Raw genomic sequence first — 15851 nt, forward strand, 5'->3', positions numbered from 1 at the left:
TGCTCCAGTGTGGTGGTTCCTTATCGCCGTAGTTCCTTGCAGGAAGCCTGTTCCTGCATGAGCTCCTCTCCATCGGGTTGCATTTCCTGCCAGGAGCTTTCCCCAGCTTGGGCTCTCCATAGGCCACAGCTTCTTTCAGGCCAGATCCACTTGTATCACTGTGGGCTCCTCCACAAGCTGCATTGTGGAGATCTGCTCTGCTATGGTACGCTACAGGCTGCAGGGGGGCAGCCTGCTTCCACCATGGTCCCCTCGAAGGGCTGTGCGGGAATTTCTGCTCCGGTGCCTGGAGCACCTCTCTCTCATCTTTCTTCACTGACCTTGGTGTCTTCAGGGTTGTTTCCCTCACATTTCTTTTTCTCGCTCCTTTCTCAGCTCTGCGTATTGTGTTTTGTTTTGTTTTTTTCCCTTTCTTAAATACATCACAGAAGTGCCACCTGCATTGCTGATGGGCTGTGTAGTGTTCCTGTCCTGTGCCTGGTCAGAACTGTCCATGTCTGGCACAGGGCAGACCCTGGTCTCATCTCACAGAGACCGCCCCTGCAGTCCCCCAACTACCACAGTCTTGGCTTGTAAACCCAAGACACTTCCCTTAGTAAGTCTAACAGAGCATTGCTTCTAAGGTAACTGCACATTGCCTGGAACTGAAGCTTGCTCTGATTCTGGCTGTATGTTTGATGAACAAAAAACAGACATGGGTGAAAACAGATTTGTGGTGTCCTTTATAAAATAGTAGTCAGGAGTCTCAGCTCTAAAGAACGTTTGGCTGCATGTGTAAGAAATTTGGTTACAGTGGAGTAAGCATGCATCTTTGTATTCTCAGCCCGTGCTGGTATCTGGTGTCCATAAGAAGTTGAAGTCAGAACTTTGGAAACCAGAAGCTTTCAGCCTGGAGTTTGGAGATCAAGATGTAGATTTGGTGAACTGCAGGAACTGTGCCATAATTTCAGACGTGAAAGTGCGTGACTTCTGGGATGGCTTTGAAATAATATCTAGTAAGTAATATCTATGGCTGACAAGTTGAACTGAGCAGTCTGTCTTGCTACCTTCAACTGCCCCTTTTCCACGTTTTCTTAAAAAAAAAAAAAAAAAAAAAAAAGTTATAAATCTCATCCAAAGAAGCCATTGCTCCTTAGATGTTGCACACCCTAGAAATTATTTTAGTGAAGATGAAGTCTGGGTTGCTAAAGAAAACTCTGACATGTTATTTTGATATGTCAAAAGGTGATCCATTTAATGGGAAACTATTTTTTTGAACTTTCCTCAGTGAAAGTAATCATCACTTACCATTATGAAGACAGTAAGTGACTTGACAACCCTTGCTCCACTTCCAACTTCAACATTTATTTTAAAACTAAAGGAAATCTGCAAAGCTAAAACAGACTGAAGGTTTTGAAACTAAAACTTAGACTTGATCCATCGCACCAACTAAATAAAATACTTTGTAATGTTAAGTTTATATAAATTATGAATAGCAGTGCTGTATGAGTGTTTCATGTGATAACACATTATTAATGCTTGAGTTCTGCTTTGAGAAATCCTTCTGTCAAGTGTGCATGTGGAAGCTAACCAGTTAAAATTCCTGGGGATAAAACTGGTCCATCTTCCGCTGGTCAGATTAAACAGCTTCTGAAAAGCAGGGAACGCTGTTTTAGATTGTACACACCTGTATCAGCGTGGTCTTATATTTGCACATTTGTTGTGACGGTTTGTTGCAATGCTGTTGATTGTAGAACCGTTATCTATAAAGTTCACTGCTATGTGTACATAGGAAATATGTTGAACTGTTGGACAGTTTAATGGAATGCTTATTCAACAGCAAACAAGGTTATAGATTTTTAGACCACCAATATTCCCTTCCCTAGTCGTGTCTAGTCAAAGAATTGACAATTCTGGGCTTTTAAAAATATGGTTCCAAGTATACAGTCTTGTATTTTGTATCAGTAAATTTCATGCTATTCCCATTATTACTCAGAAGTAAATGGCCTAGAGGGATATAACAGTATAGTCTTTCTCTGTATTAACTGTAATTGGCAAACTTTACAAACTTTTTTTTTTTTTTTTTTTGCCAGGGTAATTTGTGAAAGTCGAATTATCTTCAAGTAATGTTATTTCTAGTTTGTCTCTAGATAGGTCCCTTTTAGCAAAATCAACTGTTGAATTCCTTTCAGACAATGCCTTTACCATACTTTGTATAAGACAAGTTAGGGATTCAGGTTGGAAAACCTTATTTTAGCAAGTTTATTTTAAATACGTTTTATTTATTGTTTTTTCAGCCAAATGCAATCTCCAATTTAGAAGATGCTGACTTACAGAAAAATTGGGAATTATATAATGATTTTGGCTTCTCTGCATTACATGAATTATAGTTTTCTCAAATATGTGGATTATTTTCTCGTACTGTCATTTAGCTATTGAAGAGATGCAGAACAGCCTATTAATTTGGAGCTGGTTTTGAGATGATCCCTTAATTATGCTATATGATAGTTTATTTTAGTTAATTTTAATCTTTTGCTACTTACTTCTAATATCTGTGAGTTCTAAGTGGACTTCTGGCAGTTCTAACTTTGTTTGGACCATTCTTAGACTCGGCTTTCTTTGCTGATTAGATTTCTGGGTTTTTTTCTGTTTCATATAATTTATCAGATCATTATGTTCTCCAGGTAGCTGTTCATTCTGTCCTTTCCGGGTAGCCTTCCTACAAGTTTCTTACCCTTGCTTGGAACAAAGATCCTTGATGAATTCAAAATCTCGAATACGGGAAGTTCTGAAACATCTTTATGTTTAAGTCCTTGAGCTTTTCAGTTCACTTGCCTCTCTAAAATGCCTAGCTCATCAAAATTTTGTTTACATCTGTCATTTTGTTTTACATATCTGCAGTTCTTCATTTAAAACAAATCTTTTTTTTTTATATTGCAAACTAGTGCTGTTTTCTGTAGCCTGTTAATTTATTATGCAGAAGTGATTCACAGGTCTCCAAGTCCTAGTTTCTTTTTACATACTTTCTCTTCCAGTGCTGTCAGCAGCTCTGCTAGCTTACACAGTCTGATTTTTGTTTGTCTGACAATCTACCTTGCTATGGTAGAAAAAGGAGATGTGGAGGTAGCAGACTGCAATCAGTCCTGTTTTCCATCTGATGATTTCTTCTAGAGTTGTGAAGAATCTGGTAAAGAGTGAACTCTGATTCCTCTGTATGTTTTATGCTTAGTCTTCTAAGCTGCAACATGTATGCACTTAAGAATGCTTTCATAGCCATTCTAGCATCTGAGGCAAATAGCATTTGATGCTGAAACTAAAGTCTGTCTTCCTCTGTAACTGCCTGGTATTTAGCCTTTAAGCATGGTGTATCGTGGTTTCTTGTTTTATACTGAGGTTAGGATTGATTTCAGAGCATTAGACTTTGTTAAAGACAGTAAGATAAAATGCTTTGAAAAGCTTTTTTTCAGAGCTGAATAAAAACTTTCTTAAAATTTAGTAGCTGTGCAAGATCTGTTAGACTTCTGCTGTAGATAATGATATGACCGCTGTCTAATTGTTACACTGTTATTTGGTTGTATTATGATAATATTTGGGAGTGCCCCCCCCAAAAAAAATCAGGACTCATTTTGCTGTGCAATGTAAAAGATCTTGCTACAAAAAACAAGTAGCTTAAACAGGGTCATGTGTTGTGGTAAAAAAGGATACGACACGAATAAATCTTAATATGTTTCTTACAGAGAGGCTCAGGTCAGATGATGGTCAGCCAATGGTACTAAAGTTAAAGGATTGGCCTCCAGGGGAGGACTTTAGAGATATGATGCCTACAAGGTAAGTAAACCTTAGCAGCAGTGCACTAGAGATACATTGACAGTAGAGCATAGGAAAGCATGTTTTTTTTCTCTTTGCTCTCTAGGTTTGAGGACTTGATGGAAAATCTTCCTCTTCCTGAATATACCAAGAGGGATGGAAGATTGAATTTGGCCTCTAGGCTGCCAAGCTACTTTGTCCGTCCCGACTTGGGTCCCAAAATGTACAATGCTTATGGTATGTGGGAGTATTTCTGAAGATGTTGATTTTTGTGACTTTCTGTTATTTTTGGGGCATATGCAAGACTGTGGCATTAATCAAAACTTTGAGAACTTATCCTATAGCACACTTCTGTTTTTTTTGCATTCTTCCTGTGATCTATTCCTATGCTAGTCCTCTGATTCTTATGTGTGTCTTTTTTTGTGTTGTAGCTACCAAGCAATGTGATATAAGTTTGCAAACAATTATTATTCAGTACATGTAATAAGCATAATAGTGAGACAGGATTCAATGAAAAGTTAGTATATTTTTGAGATCAAGTGCTACAGTTGAAAGGAAAATGGGTTAGCCAGTGGTTAAATGGGCTTAGCTTTGGCTTGAGGGAGGCCTGTCTTGGAGCTGGCTAGAACCGTCAGTAGTGCAGAGCAGCCCTTGGTCTCATCTCGTAGAGGCCAGCCCTGCATCACCTTGCTGCCAAAACCTTGCAACGTAAACTCAGTAATTTTTTTTAGTGCTCTTTCAGTATTTAAGATACAGGGATGCAGTGTTTTTTAAGATTTTGAATTCCAGTTGTATATATATGGCTCGAATAACAAGTCCTCTGAGGACATGAATTATTTATCGTTTCATATTTTTGCACAACTGTATGACTACAAATAAAGGATTTAAGAAGTGGAGGGGGGGGATTACGACCTTAGGTAAATTGAGTGGTTTTTTTTCAATATTTAAAGGTGTCCAACGTTTTGGTTTATGTATTATTTGACCCATAAGTTGAGTGATGAAGGCTCTACACCAAAGAGCCTACACCTAGTTAAGCAATATAAAACTAAGAGTGCAGCAAGAAGCAAAGTAGTAAGTAAAGGTTAATTTTTCTTTGATACTTGATACTCCCAGAGGAGATCGTAAAACCAAAAGTAGAGAGAGTGCCATTGAAGGATCAGAGGAAGAGAGAGTCTTATGTGAGAAAGTGAAAGAATTGAGCAGTAAAAATTTGAAGTCTCATTCTAGTCTCATTACTCATAGCCCCGTTAGAGGAATGAGTATAAAGGTATAAGCACTTGAGAGTCTACAGGTGTTTTCCTTTACTCAATTGTAATCTGAATTGTTAACAATGATTTGGACAATAACTACTGTGACTTCAGTGGACCACATGGATTTTACAGCTAAGAAAAAATCCTTAACTGCTGGAGGTGTATACTTGTGACAGTCCAATGATGTGATACGCACAGGATGTTGCTAATGCTAGTTATGGCAGCTGAGGTTTCTCTTGTACCACCAAGCAAAGGAAGTCAGTGCCAGAGAACACGTAGGTAGGTAGTATGCCAGAGAATGCATACTACCTACCTGTATTACAAAAGCAAAGTTCCCTACTGTAGATTTTATAAATGACCCTCAGGGAGACAAAATTGTTGAGTACAAATTCAGTCTGTTTTTAAAATGCTTGTTTTCTCATGATGGGTTGAACTATACTTGCTGCTTCTATTTAAAAATAAAAATACTAATTTTCAGTAAACTTTTTACTTATGCCATATATGACATGAAAATTACTACAGCTGCTCATTGACATTGGTTTCTGCTTTCATTGCTGCATAAAGGCAGCAGATTAGAGAGCTTTTTCAGTAAGGTTAATTTTTTAGAATCATAAATAGGATCTTATTTTATTTTACACTATTTTATAGGCTTAATCACTGCAGAAGATAGACGAGTGGGTACTACAAACCTGCATTTGGATGTGTCTGATGCTGTTAATGTCATGGTGTACGTTGGCATTCCCATTGGGGAAGGAACCCATGATGATGGTAATGTTTGAGGAAAGATGTTTTCAGTCCATTAAAAATCAATTGTGTATGTGAAACTATACTTTTTATTGCTTAAGCTTATCGTAACTGAGAGACATAACCCAAATATTTTTGTTATATATTTAGTTTGCTACGTCTGCAGCATATATTTAGAAGTGCAGTAATATTTCATTGGTTCCCAACTGTCAAAGAAGCAGAGCTTTCATAGAAATTAGACACATGTGCCTCAAGAAAGTAGGAGAAAGGTTACTTTTTCTTCTCTATTTGAATAATTATAGCTAGTTCGGTTTGAATTCATGACTGAGTTTTCTGATTAGCTGTCAATTGTCACACTTCCTGAATTTTAAGGTGAAGCTTGAGGCACTTAGAAAGGGTGCTCTAATGCAGCAGTTGCAGTGTGGCTGGACTTTGTGTCTCAAAAGTCTACTTCCTGTAAGCTTCACAATCATATTGGTTTCATGTGGATTCCCCTTTCAGAAGTTTTGAAAACAATTGATGAGGGAGATGCTGATGATGTAACAAAGCAGCGAATCCATGAAGGAAGAGAAAAACCTGGAGCACTGTGGCATATCTATGCTGCCAAGGATGCTGAAAAGATAAGGGAACTTCTCCGGAAGGTATGTTTTTGACAAAGTCTTGAGCCTACATGTTATCTCGACAAGCTTAATTATAGCAGCTGAATGATACAAATTGCTATTGACATTGAGTGCATACATATTTTTAAACTGTCTTTGAGGACATTATTTTTTTTTTCCACAGGTTTTTAGCCTGGTCTAGGATCTTCATGCTAATTACTAATGTATATCATGCTAGTTAAGACCTAGATGAACTTGATGAAGTAGCATCTGTCGTGGTTCCGCTCGAGTGGGCAGCCGAGCTCCACCACAGCCGCGCTCTCACTCCCCCTCCTTAAAGAGGAATGGGGAGAAAATATGTGAAAAGGGCTCAAGGGTTGAGATAAGGACGAGAAAATCACGCAATAATTATTGTAGCGGGCAAAACAGACTCAGCATAAGAAGATAGTAAGATTTATTGCTCATTACTAACAAGCTAGAGAAGTGAGAAACAAAGGAAAGAAACCAAAAGCACCTTCCCCCCCCATCCACCCTCTTCCACCTCTTCCCCTCGAGCGGCGCAGGGGAATGGGGGAATGGGGGTTATGGTTAGTCTACAGCACTTCTTCTCTGCCGCTCCTTCTCGGTCACTCTTGTCCCCTGTGCTGTGGGGTCCCACCCACGGGATGCAGTCCCTGATGAACTGATCCAGCGTGGGCTTCCCACAGGCAGCAGCTCTTCCAGAACTGCTCCAGATATGGGTCCGTACCACGGGGTCCATCCCTCAGGAGAAAACTGCTCCAACCTGGCTCCCCTACGGGCAGCAGCTCCTGCCAGGTCACCTGCTCCTGCGTGGGCTCCTCTCCACGGGCTACAGGTCCAGCCCGGAATCTGCTCTGGCAGGGGTCTTCCACAGGTGGCAGCCTCCATCGGTGCAGGGCCGCCTGCTCTACCGTGGTCTCCTCCACGGGGGCTGCAGCGTGGAACCCTGCTCCACCGTGGTACTCCATGGGCTGCAGGGGGACATCCTGCTTCACCATAGGCCTCACCACAGGCTGAAGGGGACTTCTGCTCCGGCGCCTGGAGCACCTCTCCCCCTCCTTCTACACTGACCTTGGCACCTGCAAGGCTGTTTCTCACTCCCTTCGCTCTCCCGGCTGCTATGTGGCGCAGCGTTTTTTTCCCTGTCTTAAATATGCTGTCACAGAGGCGCAAACAACATCGCTTATTGGCTCAGATCTGGAAAACAATGGGGCCCTTCCCAAACATGGGGCAGCTTCTAGATCTTTCTCACAGAAACCATCCCTATGGCCCCCTGCTACCAAAACCTTGCCACGTAAACCCACTACAGCATCCCACTTTGAAATAGTTTAAGGATATGTTTGGTATGTGTTTTGGTACAGAGCTTTTTGTGAGACAGCAGTAATGAGGTACTGTGTCATGGCTTTTTTTTTTATTATTGTTATTAATCTTGTATCTTGGCCCTAGGTTGGAGAAGAGCAAGGCCAAGAAAATCCCCCAGATCATGACCCTATTCATGACCAAAGCTGGTACTTGGACCAGACCTTACGAAAGCGACTCTATGATGAGTATGGTGTACAAGGTTGGGCAATAGTGCAGTTCCTAGGAGATGCTGTGTTCATTCCTGCTGGTGCTCCCCATCAGGTAAGTATGCCAACTCTATGCCATATTGACTAATGGAATTGAATTAGAAGCACAGTAGAACTGTGACTTCCAAATAACTGTTAGTTATTGTTGCTGATTTAAGTTCCTTCTTCTGTGCATGCAGTTCTTACAGGATTTATTTGAATTGAATCTTCATCATTATGTTAGTAAAAATGATACAAATACCTGAATGATGTGTACAATAGTGTGATAGAATTAAGAAAATATTTAGAACAAGTAGTTGGAAAACATTTCTGCATGGTAAAACTTCAGACTAGGGAAGAGAATTCTGATAAAGTGTGGAGAAGAGATGGGAAGTTATGTTTTGCAAGAGTAGCATGTGAGGGAGGACAAGGGAACATCTGAGATGTCATGTATTTTGTTCTAACATTAGAGACACAATTTTAGTTGAAACCACAATAGGCTTCAATGCCTGTTTCTGGTAAGCAAATGCAGAAGAACCAAACATCCTGTTTTTATTTTTTGTATTAATTCTGTATGGTTTGTTCTAGGTCCATAATTTGTACAGCTGCATTAAAGTGGCAGAAGATTTTGTATCTCCAGAACATGTGAAGCACTGCTTCCGTCTGACCCAGGAGTTCAGGCATCTGTCTAATACACATACAAACCATGAGGATAAACTGCAGGTAACCGTTTTATGATGGTAGTCACTAAATACATCCTGTGTTTGGCCACATTTGTTCAGTATTAGAAACATGCAACTAAAGATTTCAAACAAACAACAACAACAAAACAACTTTACACAACTTCGGAGGTTCTCATTTGATAAGTATTTCAAATAATAATTGTGTATCTATGTCTACAGTATCATATAAACAAAAATTAGTAATAAACTTCTAACTTTCCAAAGAACTATCCCACTATTGGACTAGTGCATGTTTCAGTTTTAATTAGTTTATAAATGGCTGAATCCTGAATAGCAGTGATGTATAGCAGGAAAAAATCCTTACAAAAAAAGCAAAAAGCAATGTTTTGTTTTGAAGAGATGTTTATTTCACTAACAACACCTGTATTTGTTTTTGTATTACCTGAAAGAGAGTTGCTGTGGACTGAAGGGCTTGCTTATTTAAACTAATCCTGAAAAGGAAAATGAAGTGTGTTTTGGCTTTGAAGAAATGCAACTGCTTAAACCAGTAACTAAACACAGAATATTATGTTCACTAAAAAGAAATAGAACATTGTGTTTAAGGCAGTAAGTCATACATAAGGAAGATTGTAAGGAGGCCTTTCTTGATTTCACTGATATGTGCCTCTAAAGAGTTAATATTTGTGTAGTTTACAAATTTTGTTGTCAGCATTGTTTTTGTATTAGCAATCTCATGCATGTAAAATGAAGGTGGAGCAGAAATCTGCTGAATGGCTCTTCTTGAAAAGATGACTACTCAATATGTAACCATGCTCCAGTATGTCACCCAAGAACATCAGGACTTCCCATGTTGATTCTCTCAACGAATTTGGTGAAAATTTGCTGTGAGCTTCTATATGTTTTTACATGAGATTTTAAAGTAAAGCAGAACTCTCAACTCTCACTGCACAGGATTTTAAAGTAAAACAGTACTCTAAACACACGTTGTCAGGATTCATCTTTGAACACTGCAGCTCTTCAGCTGTAGTTATAAAGATGAGGTAGTGTGCCTATAAATGAATAGGTTGCAAAAAATGACGAATGCTCATTAAAAATTATAGATTAAAAATTATAATATAAAAGCTGGTTACTTACTGACAAAGTAGCCCGGTGAAAATGAATAGTGGTTACATTTAGGTTGGATATTAGGAAACACTTCTACTCTGGGAGGGTTGTGAGGCATTGGACCAGGCTGCCCAGGGAAGTGGTTGAGTCATTATCCCTGAAGGCATTTAAAAGATGTGCAGATGTGGTTCTTAGGGATGTGATTTAGTGGTAGACTTGGCAGTGCTAGGTTAATGGTTGGACTTGATGATCTTGGAGGTCTTTCCCAACCTAAAGGATTCTGTGATTCTATGATTTGTGCCTCATAAGCGATCTTTGCAATGTTTACTTTCTTATTTTTCCTCGTTTTCCTGTAATATAGTATTAATGTATTATAATATTTTTATATGTATGTATGTTTTTGTGATCGACATATGTATATGGGGTAGAATAACTCAAGTCCTTTAACTGTCACACAAATGATACACAAGACTGAGATCATGTGTATATTGGGGAAAAATATTGGTGCTTCACAGTTAATTGAACTGGCACAGTTAAACTACTTGAAACTGAATTCAAATAAATCTGAAACAATATATAGCTTTGACTGTTAGATAGCTCAACATAGAACAGAATACTGTGGTTACTAGTGGATTTTTCACCTCTAATCTTGCTTGCCTTTCTGTAAGATGCATAAGTTCCTTTTGGGCTTGATTCATATGTATCTATAAGTGACTTGGATCAAAAGGACTTCTTCAAAGTAAAGCCTTTGAATGACTTAAAAGTGTACTTCCTCATAGCTCTCATAAAGTAGAGACTTTATCTTAAAACAACATGAGTAAGTCAGTTGCTGTGGAACCAAATTGCTGCATGTAGGTCTCAGAAATATTTGTGTAGTCTAGCTGTGACAGTTTAAATGTGTGCTGATATACTAAAGCAGTAACATTATATACTTTGTGTATACTTGCTAACTATCACAAATTCAGCTGCCAGCATTGATTGCATAGGTACATTAGACTCCTTGTTAGTCTGGAGAAGTTGATTTTTTTTTCTCCTTTTACAGGTGAAGAACATTATCTACCACGCAGTGAAAGATGCTGTTGGCACACTGAAGGCTCATGAATCCAAACTAGCTAGATCATAGGAACTGCTAATTCCAAATGCCCTGTGAAGTAAGCCTTTTGCTCACAGTATATACAGGGACTGCACGACTGCCTCTGCAGGAGCAGAGGCTTCTCACTAAGAGCTGGTGTGGTCAGTATTACACACACTCTTCAGCCACTGTTTTCTACGCTGCCTCAATGCTGAAGGTCTAATGGAAGGTTGCACTGTTACATGCAGAATTCCAGATTCTAATGAAAGGTGCCATGTCCCTTTCTTGTGGCCTTTTGCAAATTGGAAGAACATGGAAACCACTTGGTGTTCCTGCATATTATAAATAGAAATGGTGTAAAGAGTGTGGATGTTTTTCCTCATGCCTAGTTAGTCTCCACAAAGTTAGAAGGAATTTGCTGGAGGTGGGTTGTCCTACTGCAGATTTAGTTGATAGCTGCTAAAGGAGTGTGACCAACAGTAGCCCAACTGCAGAAATTTAAGTAAACTTCCCATGTGAAATACAGGCCAAGGAAAAAGACAAAGCTATTCTCTGCACTCCCCTTCTTGTAGCCATTTCTCTATACACTGTAGAGTTGCAGAAATAAAGGGAGAACCCACTTTTTTTTTCCCCCTGAAGACTCCAGAAATAGGAGAATTGTGTATTTAGTGAAAAACTAGGTTTGTAGTGAAACAGTTAATATTTCATGAAAGTAGATATTTTTAGTATTTTTGAAGTACCACAACTGTTCTTGGATTTTCAAGGAAAGGCGCATTACATTTAGTCTTCCTTTCAATAAAATAAAGAAGTGATTTTTAGAAAGCAGTCCAAAATAGCACAAAAACAGCCAAAGGAGAGTGAATAGAAATTGACACCCCACCTCCCTTGCCCATATTCCTCACCCACTTTCTCTATCCCCATGTCTCCGCTGCTTCCTCAGAAAGAGAAGTGAAAAGAACTATGAACTCTGTTCTCATGTAGAGATGTTGTACATCTCTCCCTGCACTGGTAACTGCAGGCAATAGTTCACCCCAGACCAGTGCTTGCTGAAAACATCTATCCTTTCCAAAAGTGAAGGAAATGTTAACTTTCAGAATCAATTTTGTCCAGAACTATTTTAAGTAAAATGTTTCTGCTTGATAGAACTGTATTCAGAATTTGCTAATGTCAGCATTGATGCAATGGATTTCATTGTCTGGGTACATGGGGAAATATATCTACCTTATATCCAGCTGTACTGTAGTGCCACCTGCAGGCCTGTTAATATGTTCACGGTTATTTCATTTTTTTAAAAATAAAAGTCATTTACTGTAACAGTCTGGGCAATTTCTTTCAGTTTTGGCCACTGATACGCCTGCTTTGAAGTTATCTCAGTTTCTGCTAGTGGTAGTGTAGGCTAGCTGATAATTTCTTGCCCTGGGTCTGGCTTGGGTATTTTAGGCATGGGGTCCCAAATATGTATATGCAGGCAGCATACCAAGCTGTCTCCAGGCTCTTGATTAAAACTAACTCATGAGTTAATTTTGGCAGAGTATCTGTCTTGTCATAAACCACATCTCTTGTGCTGTGCTCCTTGCCTCTTGCAATCTTTCTACCAGGCTGGGATTCAGAGCTGCCCTCTCTACTGAAGAAATGGATGGGCTTGTAAAGATTTCTTGGTTTCTGGCCTTGGAGATTGTGATGTCAGTAGCAGTTCTTTTCACTGACCTGTTGGCTGGCAGCATTTCAGGTTGATTGCTTGATTCGAGTAGTTTAATCCTTGGATTCATACCCTTGCAGCTGTCCTTCAAGTATGGGCTATGCCAGTCTTCTGCAGATTAAAAGGATTATCCCAGAGCCATTAAACATTCAGCATCAGTATTATACCTGTTACACAGAGTTCCTTGTGCTCTCCTAATGGACTCTGTGCATACAATCCATTCTCAATGTCTAGTTCTGGTTGAGATGTTTCCCCATTTTTGCATATGTATCAGCAATTATGGGAGTTAGATGAAGATCATAAGGACAAAGACTTAGCTGTGTGTAATACAATAGCTGGGTCATCTGCAGTGCGGTGATCTACAGCAAGAGTTCTGCATCTCATAATGAGCCTTTGTTTGGTTTGAGTCTATCAAACATTGTTTTTGACTCTTGAATTTCCTCTTTAACAATCGTAGAGTACAATTAATCTAAGGCAGTATTCAAACAAAAACAGAAGAATGATTTGCACAAAAATTACAGATTAGAATTAAGAAATACATAGCAAATTTTAGATCATATAAGACAGGAAAAAAATGTAAATTGATTGGTCAAATCAGCGCTAACTTATATTTGACCATTTTTATCCTTTATCTGGATTGTATAGATCAAGAGGTAGAGGCTACCACTTCCTTTGGCAAGTTTTTCCAAGTAGGTATTTTTTTTATAAGAGGTACAGATTGGCATTTAGCTAGATTCAGAATCCACTTACCAGTTGTTGCTTGTTTTCTACCAACGTAAGATTTTCCGTTGATTAAAAATGAATTGTCAGCTCCTAGAACTCTGTCCAACTAATTAAAATATAACTGCCACTGTACAACAATTTCAGAATGTTTGAAATAGAATTTTCATATACCATGTATCAGCAAACATACATTTTTGTATATTAATTTAAAATATGTAGATCATATATATAACCATGTAGAGAGAGAGACGTATATATTTTTATAAGTGTATATGCGTAGTTATATATGTGTCTGTTTATATATAAAATCCCAGACAACTGAGGGGTTGGTTGTTTTGGTTGTGTTTTCTTTCAAACATCCTTAGCTTTTACATGACATTTATTCTACTGAATGTGGTCTTGCTATTACTAAATGGAACTGCATAAGACAGTGGGCAGGCAGCGTTTTTTAATATTAGCTAAAACCTTGCTGTGTCTTGGTATCTTGTGGAACTACAGGCAAATGAGAGAAGGGATTCAGGCTGTTACAGCTGTTTACCTGCCCAAGTGAATTTAGATTCCATTCACAATACAGAAGGTTAATGTGTGTTCAACCATGCAAGAGGGCATACGCAGCATTGTCATTTAACAGTTTCACAGATACTTCAAAGCATTACACAGGACGCACTCATCTCTTTTTCTCAGTCTCAGATGAAGGGAAAGAAATGCCTTTTCAACCTAACAACTTCATCCCTTATTTGATGTTGATTAAAAATACCACAGTCCACAAAGGTTAATTTTACAACATTTAATAATTTATCTGTTTATAAACAGTACTCTGAGGAAACTGAACAAGGCAACATAAATGAGAAAGAAAAAAAAGTAATACATTGAAGGATGTATAATTCATTTAAAACTCTGATAGATTCTGACGTCACCTCTTATAGAACCTGGGGATGTGGAATCAGGATAGTATTGAAGGGAAGTTAGGTGTTAAACAGTAAGTTGGATTTACCTGCAATACAAAGATGAAAAGTTTTCAGGCACAGATATTCTCTAAAATGTATTGCATATAGGACTTTCCCTCTCTTTCCTCACTTCTTTAGTTGTGAGGTGTTGGTTGAAATGTATTATGTGCTAGTGAATTACTCATGCATCTAGCATATCTTACAAGTATTGTTTAAGTAGAAAATGAGCATGGAACTACACAGCATGGAAGTGAAGCATAGCATGAAAGCACCTGTGGACAATACATCTTACTGGTAAGTAAACCCATCTTAATGTCACCGTCAGTGTTTCCCCTAACTTAAGCCACGTCTGTTTGGGTTGCATAGACCTGCTTGTGGTCACTATCTCCCATTGCACCCCAGAGTCTGAAATCAGCCCATAGCTTCCTTTCCTCTTAAGTGGCAGTGTCTCTAAGATCCGTAATCTCAACCACTGAAAAACAGCTGCATACTCCCACTAGGCATTTGAAAAATGACCAGGTACAACTCATCTTACTTTTGTTTATATCCATCTTCCCCCTCCACCCCCCTTGGAAGAACTTTTTATTTTATCTTTGTGCTTATATACAGACTCATACAAAAAATGGTAAAGTGAGTTTCAAGATGTAGAATTAATAAAATAAAGCTGCTTTCAGTATGAAGGTCTCTTCTAAACTAAATGGCTTCCAATCACAAAGCAAAACAGGTGAGAAAAGGAAATGTTCTCAGAATAATCTTATCCAGTTCTAGGGCCTTACTTCTACGATGTCAGTTTACATTGTCAATTTACACTTTGTCTCTGTTTTCCTTAGTCCTTTCAAGGTTTGATACTCTTACATTACAAAGTGCACCTTTAAATTTCAGAGGTGGGGCTTCTATTGAGATCTTCCACTTCACCTTTCTTCCTAAGACCATTATTTATTGTGCTATTTTTTTTCCAGAGCTACTGTGTTCTTCAGCACTGAGTAATTGTCATTTCTATTCATTAGAGCAGCTTCTGCCTGAACCTCAGTTTTGGTAGGATCTCCACATCTGACCTGGCATTGGTGTAAATGTAGCTTTGCTCAAGTTTCTCTAGTCAAGGAAGATATGATTCCCTTGCCTCACTGTTTAGGCCATAAACTGGATTGTTATTCGACCGTTTTAAACATTTGTAGAACACACATTTGTCATCAGGACATGAAAGGACATGAAACTGTTGGAGAGTGTCCAGAGGAGGGCTACGAAGATGGTGAAAGGCCTTGAGGGGAAGACGTACGAAGAACGGCTGAGGTCACTGGGCCTGTTCAGCCTGGAGAAGAGGAGGAGGCTGAGGGGAGACCTCATCACAGTCTACAACTTCCTCGTAAGGGGGTGTCGAGAGGCAGGAGACCTTTTCTCCACTAACACTAGTGACAGGACCCGCGGGAACGGGGTTAAGCTGAGGCAGGGGAAATTTAGGCTTGACGTCAGGAGGGGGTTCTTCACAGAGAGGGTGGTTGCACACTGGAACAGGCTCCCCAGGGAAGTGGTCACTGCACTGAGCCTGTCTGAATTAGGAAGAGATTGGACTGTGCACTTAGTCACATGGTCTGAACTTTTGGGTAGACCTGTGCGGTGTCAAGAGTTGGACTTGATGATCCTTAAGGGTCCCTTCCAACTCAGGATATTCTATGATT

General features: G+C 39.1%; 1 protein-coding gene across 1 annotated transcript in view; it reads left to right on the plus strand.

Annotated features, from left to right (window-relative positions):
- KDM3B (lysine demethylase 3B) overlaps positions 1-12122 on the plus strand; it is a 53204-nt gene extending 41082 nt beyond the window's left edge. The window contains exons 17-24 of the mRNA XM_084295365.1: positions 824-995; positions 3717-3807; positions 3893-4023; positions 5685-5804; positions 6282-6421; positions 7847-8023; positions 8536-8670; positions 10777-12122. Coding sequence (XP_084151491.1) covers positions 824-995; positions 3717-3807; positions 3893-4023; positions 5685-5804; positions 6282-6421; positions 7847-8023; positions 8536-8670; positions 10777-10857 — 1047 coding nt within the window. The 3' untranslated portion in view covers positions 10858-12122. The remainder of the gene's footprint in view (positions 1-823; positions 996-3716; positions 3808-3892; positions 4024-5684; positions 5805-6281; positions 6422-7846; positions 8024-8535; positions 8671-10776) is intronic.
- The last annotated feature ends 3729 nt before the right edge of the window (positions 12123-15851 follow it).

Source organism: Netta rufina (assembly GCF_964035555.1).
Source record: "Netta rufina genome assembly, chromosome: 14".
NCBI classification, from domain to species: Eukaryota; Metazoa; Chordata; class Aves; order Anseriformes; family Anatidae; genus Netta; species Netta rufina.